Source organism: Echinops telfairi, unplaced genomic scaffold, assembly GCF_000313985.2.
Source record: "Echinops telfairi isolate 266 unplaced genomic scaffold, ASM31398v2 ScPeMD7_7416;HRSCAF=8454, whole genome shotgun sequence".
In the NCBI taxonomy this organism is placed as follows: domain Eukaryota; kingdom Metazoa; phylum Chordata; class Mammalia; order Afrosoricida; family Tenrecidae; genus Echinops; species Echinops telfairi.
This window is the reverse complement of record NW_022111316.1, coordinates 296,097-305,969: the sequence shown is the minus strand read 5'-3', so window position 1 is coordinate 305,969 and position 9,873 is coordinate 296,097. Positions and strand designations below refer to the sequence as shown.

Below are 9,873 nucleotides of genomic sequence, written 5' to 3'. Positions count from 1 at the left end.
CCCACTTGGCTGGTTCATTGGGCCTGGGCTCGATGCCTCCCAGGCTGGCTTCTTTTGTTCTCAGTCAAGTGCAATGACCCCAATGAGGTCTTGGCAAGGTTTCTGGAAAACTGAAGTTCTCTGTGTTGCTCTGGGGGTGGCAGACCCTTCCCACAGGGCAGGAGGAAGTCATGGGAACCAGGTCTGTCTCTAAAGCCATTCCGTTTCCTAAGTCACCCCAGGGCCTGCTGCGTATTGTAGTTTTCTGTCATTGCCTCTCCAAATCGTGAAAGGAATAAATAATAGAGCAGGCAGAGGGCAGCTGGGGGCAAGGCAGTGTCTGTATCCTCCAGGGCCGGTGCTCCAGGCTCCAGGGGCCTCCTAAAACCCAGAAAATCCAAACTCGCTGTCATTGATTTGATGCCAACTCATAGTGACCCTATAGGACAGGGTAGAATGGTTCCTGTGAGTTTCTAAGGCTGTGTTTCTGTACAGGAATAAAAAGCCCTGTCTTTCTCCCACAGTGCAGCTAGTGGTTTTGAACTGCTGACCTTGCGGATCACAGCCCAACGCTCAACCACGACAGACCTCCTCAAGCTCCCTCTAATTCAAGTCCTCCTCTTCTCACTTCCAGAGCACTGCAGGAGCCAGCTGCTTCCATTGTGTCTCTCCCCTCCAACCCACTCCAGTTCCGCCTTGCCTCTGCGGCTCTCTGTCTGGGCCAGAGATCTGATCCTAACACGGTCCTGCTTTATGAATCTCCAAAGGGTCCCCATGGCCTCTGGGATAGAAGCCCCCACCCTCACCTTGGAATACCAGATGGTTGGAACCCTGTCTGGAATACCAGGTTGGAAGCCTGCCCACCGCGGGGCTCATCAGAGCCATCCCTCAATGGTCTAGTCATTCACTCCTGTCTCCCTCAAATGCTTTCCAGAGCTTATGCTGGGTCCTGGTGTCTGCCTGGTGTCAGCCTAAAGGTTGGGGGCTCTAACCCACCCAATGACCACGTAGAAGAAAAAAATCTGAGAGGACCTAATGTCGGGGGTTTAAATAGAGAGAAAATGTTTTGAGACACGATGTACAAATGCGCTTTACACAACTGATGTGTGTATGGATTGGGATAACAGTTGTATGAGCCCCTAATAAAATGTTAAAAAAAAGAAATATGATAAGGATTGCCTGTAAGCATGGACTAGGAATACTTTTGTATAACTAATATAAATCAGATAGTATTTTAGAAATGTATAATTTAAAGTTGAGTTCAATTAGAAATAAATAACAAAAAAACCACTTTTGATTTAAAGCTTTTACAAGTCCTGTAAAAAAAAAAGAAAGAAAAAAAAAACTGAGTCTGCTAAAAACCACACAAACCTACTGCCATCGAGTAGATTTCTACCCATAGCGACTCTGTACAGGCTTTCTGAGAGTGAAACTAACTCTTTACAGGCACCGGACAGCCTCCTCTTTCCTCCAAAGAGTGGCTGGTGGGTTTAAACTGACGATCTTTCGGTTAGCAGCTAACCGAAAGTGCTAGCTAACCCATGGTGCAGCAGGACTTCTAGAAATACTGATAGCACTGTTCTATGCATGGTGTTGCTATGAGCTGGAATTGACTGAACTGACTACCAACACAACCACTTCCGGTCAGGCTTGTGTTGTGCTGGAATCTGCTAGAAGCCCTGCAGCTCTCACCTGTCCCAAACACACTGCCCGTGTGGGGTCCCGGACATCCCCACAGCGCCTTACTCAGCCCGAAAGGATCTTCCAGCAGCCATTCCCTGGCTTTCCATCTCAATCTCACGCCCTTTCCTGAGCTTTGCACGTTGTCAACGTTTGCATTCAAGTTGGATCTGCTGTCTTGATTCACCTTTGGGGACCATTTTTTAAAAAGATAAATGACCATCTTAATTCCCTTTCAGCATCCTCTCTCTGGCTATTTCATTCTGGTGATGTAGTGGTTACATGTTGGGTTGCTAACGGTGAGGGCAGCAGTTCGAAACCAACAGTGGCTCTGTGGGAGAAAGGTGAGGCTTTCTACTCCCATAAGCAGTTACAGTCTCAGAAACCCATAGGGACAGTTCTTCCCTGCTCTACTGGTCACCATGAGTGAGAACTGAGTCAATGGAGCTGATGTTTTTCTCTTCTTGCATGGGCGTTGGGCTTTGGACAGCTGCTGCTATTCTTCAAAGCCAAGGGTGTCTTCTCCTGGTCTCTGGAGTTCATGAGTTGAATAACATCAGCCCTAGGAAGCTGTCGTGACAGAGTTAAGAAGGCAGGCTGGGGACATGTGGATGTATGGGTGAACAGAGGCAAGGAATGACGATACACATGGTCAGGAAGGGACACTGTCCCCCAGCAGTCAGTCATAAGGATCTGTCTACCTCCCCCGGGTAACCAGGCTGTACCCCACTCTCCCCTTTGGAAGATTTCACGCTGGTCTAGCTGTACTTCCTTAAGAAAGGCAGAAGAATGACTGGAAGGGGCTCAAGTGGTGTCGCTTGTGTGCAAACTTGACCATTTCATCTCGTCCCTTCATTTGTAAGTTGGGTGGTGCCATCAGGTAAGCACTGGACTGCTAACTGCAGGATCACTGGTTCAAACTCACTCTCTGCTCTGAGAGAGAAGCTGAGTCTGTCTGCTCCTGTAAAAATGTACCGTCTCGGAAACCCTATGAGTCTGAACCAACTTGCTGGTAGTGGGTATAGCAAGGTGGGCTCTGTTGACCTCCCGGTTGGGGTGAGAAATCAGAGAAGGATGTGCTAGCACCCTGAGACCCTGTTGATTAGTTGTCCTCTGACCCCTGTGACTCCTGGTGGTAGCACCCTACATAACAGAACAACTCAACGTTGCCCGGTCTTGCCATCCCATGAGCCATGGTTGACGCTGTTATGTGCGCACCCCTCTGTTAATGATGGGGCCCTTTATCCACTCTCTGTCCCCAAAGACTTCCACACACCACCTCCCTCTGTTCACCATTACTTCTCACTGGGTTCCAGCCCACTCTCCAGACTCCAACCAGGTTCCTTCTCCGGCTGAGGCTTTTTTTCATAGAGCTGATTCTGAACTGACCTCCGGCCCACGAAACCAGTTCCTCCACTTATTCCTCAGCCCTGGGGATAGAGTGGGGGTGGGGAGACACTTTCACTGCCACCAAGCTGTTGATTTTGACTCATAGCAAACCAAGACCGGGTCTCAAATTGCCCCTATACCATATGGGTTTCCGAGAAACCTTTATTGGAAGCTAAATCTTTAGAAAACCTCATCTTTCTCCCAAGGAGTGGCTGGTGGTTTTGAATGGCTACCTGTAAGGTAGTTTGGTGACTAAAAAAGAGAAAGAAGGTAAAGGGAGAAAATAGTTTGGTTTTGTTTTATTAAAACAATTCGCAAAGTCATTTTTGCATTTAAAGTATTCTTCAATAACATCCTTGGCTTGAGATTCTTTGCCATGGTCCTTAACAACCACACAACTACAAGCGACCACTTTCAAGAATTTTCCTTCTCTATCAAGTTTTCCTTCTCTATCAAACTGCCCATTCTCCTAGTTTCTTGTCATGAACCTTAAGGAGGTCGGTGTGGTGTTGAGGCTCATCACGATTGGATGCAAGCCCACAAAGATGGGCCTGGCGCTTGTCTGCTTCGCATTTTCCACGTGCTAGGCCCCGTGGATGAGGGCGGTCTTCAGCACCTCTTAGAAAGCAGGGTTGACGTCCGTGACACCTGAAGCATTGGTGCCTTCCTCAGCCATGGCGGTGGGTTACAGGTGGGACCGAAATCTTGAACACATCATCGGCACAGCTCGTCGGGGACTGGGCAAGAGAGAGAAAATCGTTTAAAAGGTTTATTTCAGAGCTCCCAGGTGAGGTTCAGGTGGAGAGTTTTCTAGCCTGGGTCTCGGGGAGGGAGTAGCTGGGGAATTTTCCATTGCGACTTGGCTGTTTTGCAAGGTGGGCAGTTAGTAGCACAGTAACAATGTAGCGATGCCACCTGGAGCTGCCATTCGCCTGCATCAGGGCTTTAAAGGCCGTCATCGGGAGTTCTTGCGCACTGCCCCACCAGTCCCCGTTTCTGCCTAACACTAACCTTTTTAGTGCTTGTTCTTTCTTCCCCCGTGCTCAACTGCTTGCTTCCAGATAAAACCCCCTTTCGGAACCTTGTACCCCACCCACTCTGGACACCTAGCTGGAGGCAGCAGGGCGAGGTTGGGCGTGTGTTTCTAAGATTGCCTGATTTCAGGGTTTGAAGTCTGGCAGGGTCTGAGGGCGGCTTGGTTATTCAGGGAGGCTGCAGCCGGCGGCGCGAGAAATGGACAGAGCGCAAAGTCCCGGTTCCACCAGGCCGCGGTGGGCCGTCCCTCCCGGCGGGAGTCGGAAGCTGAGAGGCGCCCCGAGACTCCACGCCCCCAGCCCTTCGGGGCCGCGCGCCCGAAGCCCCCTTTGTGCGGGCATCAGGTGCCAGAGCAGGAACGAGGGGCGCGCGCGCCTGCGCCCGGAGCGCGCGCATTGCTCGGCCGGACGCCCCTGTGCGGCCCCCAGCTCTGGGTGGGGATGGGAGCTTGGCGGGGTGGGGGTGGGGTGGCATCTCCGGGACGCCCCGGGCTACGGCAGGGGAGGGAGGCGGCTGGACACGTAGCCGGCCTTGCTCCAGGGCCGAGTCCACGCGGGCGGGAGGGCGGGGGAGCCGGGGACCCGCAGCTCCAGCCCGCTGGCCTTCGAAAGATCCTCCTGGGCCAATGGCAGGCGGGGGGATGCGCCCGGATTGGTGCAGGCGCTCTGCTGATCACTGTGGAAACCTGGGCGGCGGGGAACGCGGGAGGATGCGGAGCCCCGGACGGGGAGGGGCGCGAAGGGGGGGAGGGGGGCGGCTGAGCCACCGGAGTTTTACTGGAGGCAAAAGTCCATCGGGGCGGGCCAGAGGGGAGGGGAGCGCGAGGGGGCACTGGGAAGCCTGGGTTTCGGCGCGGGCGGGAGACTGAGGAGCCTCCGGGGGAGGCGTGCGGGCTGGGGGGCGTGGGGGGGAGGCGGAGTAGGAGAAAACAAAAGCTGAAAGCGAGCCGGGCCCCGTCTGCACACTCGGGCAGGAGGGGCTGCTGGTGCCGCGAGGTCGCAGCGCAGGGGCGTCCCGCTCGGCAGGCAGCATGGGGAAGGGGGGCAACCAGGGCGAGGGGGCCCCGGAGCGCGAGGCGCCCATTCCCACCTTCAGCTGGGAGGAGATTCAGAAGCATAACCTGCGCACCGACAGGTGGCTCGTGGTCGACCGCAAGGTCTACAACATCACCAAATGGTCCAGCCGGCACCCGGGGGGCCAACGGGTCATCGGGCACTACGCGGGGGAAGATGCTACGGTAAGGGTCTGGACGCTCCCCTCCCACCCTTCTGGGCTCCCGCTGGGAGTCGGGCGCCCTGATGCTCCTGGGCGCCAACCAACCAGCTCGCCGGCGCTGACCGGGAGCTCTGGGCATCCGGCAGGGAAGGAAAACGTGTCCGTTGCGCCTGCACCCACGTGCACTCCTCTCCCGGGACTACTGGGTCTTTCGGGGGTAGGGCCCTCCTTGCCCGTTTGGCACTCCGTGGGGGCAGAGTCGCGGCGGGGAACCTAGCTGGAGTTACGGCGCGCGCCGCCACCCTCTGCCGCGCCTTGGAAGGAGGGAGGGGAAGCGCGTTCCCCGAGGGGCCCTCGGCCTCTCGGGTTTTGGGCGCGTCCCCGCTGGAAGATGGCCGCCTCGGGCGCCAAAGGCAGGAGCCGGGCCCGAGGCAGCCAGGTGTGGGACTGGGCGCGCGTCCTGCGCTCTCCCGCGAACCCCGGGGTCGAGGCTCGCCCCTGCTTGGACTCTTGTCTGCAGAAGGTCCGCCGTGGCTGCCTGGGAAAGGGGCTGCCTGTTCCCACGCTCCGAAACACTGGCCCGGGGCGACCCCCGAAGGCCGGCCTTCTAGGGGACCTGGTGGAAGAATTTGCCAAACCCAGTTCAAGCTGGTGAATTTAGCTGCACCGTCCCGCTTTGGGAACGGTCGCAGCTGTCCCCGGAGTTACTCCCGGACATTTTCCTCCAGGACCCGGAGCCGCTAAACCCGGCCGGGAACGCCCTTTCCGCCGCCAGCGCTCCGGGAGGAGTGAGCCCCGGGGCCGCGGCTCCGCCGCTCCGCCGCTGGTGCGCTCCAAATGGGGGCCCCGCCATTGCACCATTTCTTCTAGGTGCATGCGGAGCCCCATGGACTCCCGTGGGTGGAGGGGAAAGAAGGGGGCTTCCCTTGGTGGCCGGGAGCTGGGAACTAGCTGGAGCGGTGGGCTGACGGAAGGGACAAACTCCTAAGGAAGATCACTCCGCCTGGAGGTCTAGTGCGCTGGCCCCTTTGTGAGCCTTAGCCGCGAAGGAGTCTCTTTGGGCGGGTGGGTCGCTCCATTTACCCCATCTCCTCTAGGGAGGCCAACCAGGAAATGGAGAGCACGGTCTAGGCTTACCCAAGTTTTAGTAGCTGGTCAGCTCGATCCTCTACAACAGCTGGTCCTCTTACTGGATTGTGAACACCGCTTTATACCATCCGGCGGCGGCCGAGGCCAACCTTTATTTAGATGGATTCGGATTATCGCTCACTTGCCTTGCAGATGCCGCCTTCCCACAAACCCGTAAGGAGATTGGGCACGGGTAACCAGAGACTGTCAAGTTGATTCCCACCCGTGACCGCCCCTTGGGGACTCGAGTAGCACCGCCCTGCCAGAGGGCTTCTCGGTGGCAGATGTTTTCGGAAAGGTCGCCCGGCCTTTCTTCAGAGGCACTGCAGAGTAGACTAACACCGCCATCCACCCAGTGCTCGGGCCACCCAGGGAGGCAGTGGGAAGGGTTAAGTCCCAATAAAAAAGATTTGGCGTCTTTTCAGCCCTCCTGTGTTGCTGGGTTTGCGCAGGTGGGTTAGTGATGTCATAGCGTTCTAGAAGATGCCTGCCCCGGGCCAGCCTTTCCCAAAAGCAGAAATCAAAGGTGATGGGTTGGCCTGAAGAATCCATCGCCTTAAAGCAACTGAGTTTTCCAGTGTGGGACTCGGCCTGCCTGCCGTTGACTTGGAACTTGATCGTTTAAATGAGGGCGACCGATGATCTCCCCTTTCTTCAAGGTATTCTCAGGACTTGCCTGAACGGAACAATGCGAGTTCCTTTTAAAACCAGTGCCCAGATCCATCCCATCTGACTGCCAGGGTGCCCCCAGCCTCTGTTTTCTCATTGAGCTAAACACGGAACAGTGTTTTAGCTTCTTTTGACTTCTGTCCTTGCCCCAGCCACTGTCTGCATGACTCTCGTTGATTGTTAATCTGGCATCTTGATATTTGCTGCCCTGTAAGAAGGTGGGGAAGGAGCCAGAGTAGGAAGTCCTGGAACTGAGGACCAACAGCTGGCCCCCGGGCTCATCCATGGAGTGTTCTCTCTCTCTCTCTCTCTCTCTCTCTCTCTCTCACACACACACACACACACACACCAAATAAAATCCAAAAAGCAAACAACCCACTATCATTGAATAGACCCCCAACTCATAGAGACTATAGGGTGTGAGCAAAACTGCCCTGTAAGTCATGACTTTTCTAAGGCTGTAAATAATCAGTATGGAAGCTGACAGGCACATCTTCCTTTTTTCTGCCTACGGTTTTTTTTTAAATCGTTTTATTAGGGGCTCATACAACTCTTATCGCAATCCATACATACATCAATTGTGTAAAGCACATTTGTACATTCATTGCCCTCATCGTTCTCAAAACATTTCCTCTCCACTTAAGCCCCCGGCATTAGGTCCTCATTTTCCCCCTCCCTCATGAGCCCTTGATAATTTATAAATTATTATTTTGTCATATCTTACAGTTTTATTGGCAAATAATTCATGTAGCATACAATTCTATATACTTCGGTTACATCAAGGAGAGTTGTACAATCATCCCCCCGATCAGTTTTAGAACATTCTTCATTCTTCCATTCATCTTTATGAACTCCTCAAGCCCCCAACCCCCAAGGAACCATTCATCCAGTTACTGCTTCTAGATTTATCAATCCTAGATTTCATACACAGAAAAACATTTTTAAAGCCTAGTAAAACAGATTAGAACTTCAACCAAAAAGGAGATATTAAAAACTAGAACAAGTTTCAGTGGCTCGTAAGGGAGATTAAATGATAGGGCTAAATTTTAGCCTAACTGTGACTGCCACAGCCCACAGTGCATTCTGCATGGTAGTAACCCTATTCCCATCCCCGCTCCATGGCCAGAGAATTCACCAGGGGCTTAATCCATGTGTATTTCCTCTTCATTTTTTTTTTTAAGCTGAAACAGTTCTAAAATGGGTCAAAAGAGAGATCACATGATTAGAGACTACCTTTTAACCTAACTACGTCATGGCCACATCTTTCAGCGGCCGGTGGGTTCCGAGACCTGTTGTTTAGCAGTCAGGCGCCAACCACTGCACCACCCGGACCTCTGCTGCCCCTTTTTATCTCGTCAGCCCTGCTTGTGTCGTGGGCCACACATCAGGCTGCTAACCAAAAGATACATGCTGTGTGGGGACCTCGGGCAAACGAGGGGTCCTCACTGCTCACTGAAAAGTTGGCAGTTCGACCCCACCCCAAGCGCCGTAGTAGAAAGACCAGGCGATGGACTTAGGAGAAATCCGTTGTTGGAAAGCCTGTGGTGTCCAGTTCTGTTCTGACACACGAGTCCCCGCTGAGTCCGAATCCCTTAGACGGCAACGGCTTTAGACTAAGAAGGCAAGAGGAACTGGAAGAATTGAAATGGGAAGAAACCATATCTCTGTTCTATACCATCTGTTATTGGACATTCAGACCCTTTCTGTCCCCAAGGAGACCTCGTGGTGTAGTGGTTACGAATCAGGCTGCGATCCCCATGGCCACCAGTTCAAAACCACCAGCAGCTCTACGGGAGAAAGGCTGGACTTTCTCTTCCCATAAACAGTTACAGCTTCAAGGACCCACAGCAGGAGGCTATGAGTCAGTGTTGCCATTGGCACGGAGGAGATACAGGTGTGACGACGGTACAGGTGTGAGGTACAGGTGTGACGGACGGACACTACTACGATGAGGCTGCTACTGGGTTTCCTTCTTGGTTTGCTTTTTTTCTTTTAAGTTTTTTTTTATCAAGATTGAGGTGCGGGTTGACTGAGTCGATCATCCTTTTTGGTGTTCCACAAATCAAACTTCCCAACAGGTTGCCCTATTTCCATAACCTTTAAAGCAGTTTTATTGGCACGTCCTCCGCGTCAACCCGTTGTCTCCAGAAGACTTGCACAATCGTCGCTCTCATCAGTTTCTGAGCATTGTCTTCTTCCTTGGGCTGTGCTGTTGGGTTTGCCTTGACTCGGTCTCCCTTTCTGTAGTCCTTCTTTTAACCATCTAGGGACCCAGGCGGCATAGTTGTTAGCACTGGGCTGCTAACCGCTGTGTCAGCAGGTCCAAGCCACCAGCTGCTCCTCGGAAGACACATGAGGTTTTCTCCTCCCGTCCAGAGTTGACGTCTCAGAAACCCACAGGGCAGTTCTACTCCGTCCTACAGGGTGACTGTCAGTCAGAACGGACTCGATGGCCGTGAATTTGGGACCAGGTGGGAAAAACCATAGAGAACAACGAGGAGAGAACTTGGAGAGAGACAGGAACAGGCTCGGAATCAAGAGACACTGGGTGTTTGGGGACCTAGACAGACTGAGCACCAGGGCCTTATTAGGAGGGAATTACCCTGGGGAACATTTTAGCAGGAAGGAGAAGCCAGAGGCTGGGGAAGTGATTCTTAGGACTATTCAAGGGCCCAGTGGGGGGTTTTCTTAACTATGAGGAAGAAAGAACTTCAGCAGTCAGGACCTGCCCCTTTCAAGAAGGGGCAGAGCAGTTGGCATTGAACCCTTCTGCATTAG

At 53.4% G+C, this 9,873-nt stretch overlaps 1 protein-coding gene and 1 long non-coding RNA gene across 2 annotated transcripts in view; one reads left to right on the top strand and one right to left on the bottom strand.

The window, feature by feature from the left end:
• Positions 1 to 3,332: 3,332 nt before the first annotated feature.
• Positions 3,333 to 6,585, bottom strand: LOC123522484. Its single transcript, XR_006680746.1, has 2 exons — positions 6,436 to 6,585; positions 3,333 to 3,785 (listed from the first exon to the last, which is right to left on the bottom strand). It is a non-coding gene; the product is annotated as an uncharacterized LOC123522484 (long non-coding RNA).
• The window catches only part of FADS2 (fatty acid desaturase 2), a 31,978-nt gene continuing 27,178 nt past the window's right edge, over positions 5,074 to 9,873 (top strand). The window contains exon 1 of the mRNA XM_004714937.2: positions 5,074 to 5,320. Within this exon, the coding sequence (XP_004714994.1) occupies positions 5,114 to 5,320 (207 nt within the window). The 5' untranslated portion in view covers positions 5,074 to 5,113. The remainder of the gene's footprint in view (positions 5,321 to 9,873) is intronic.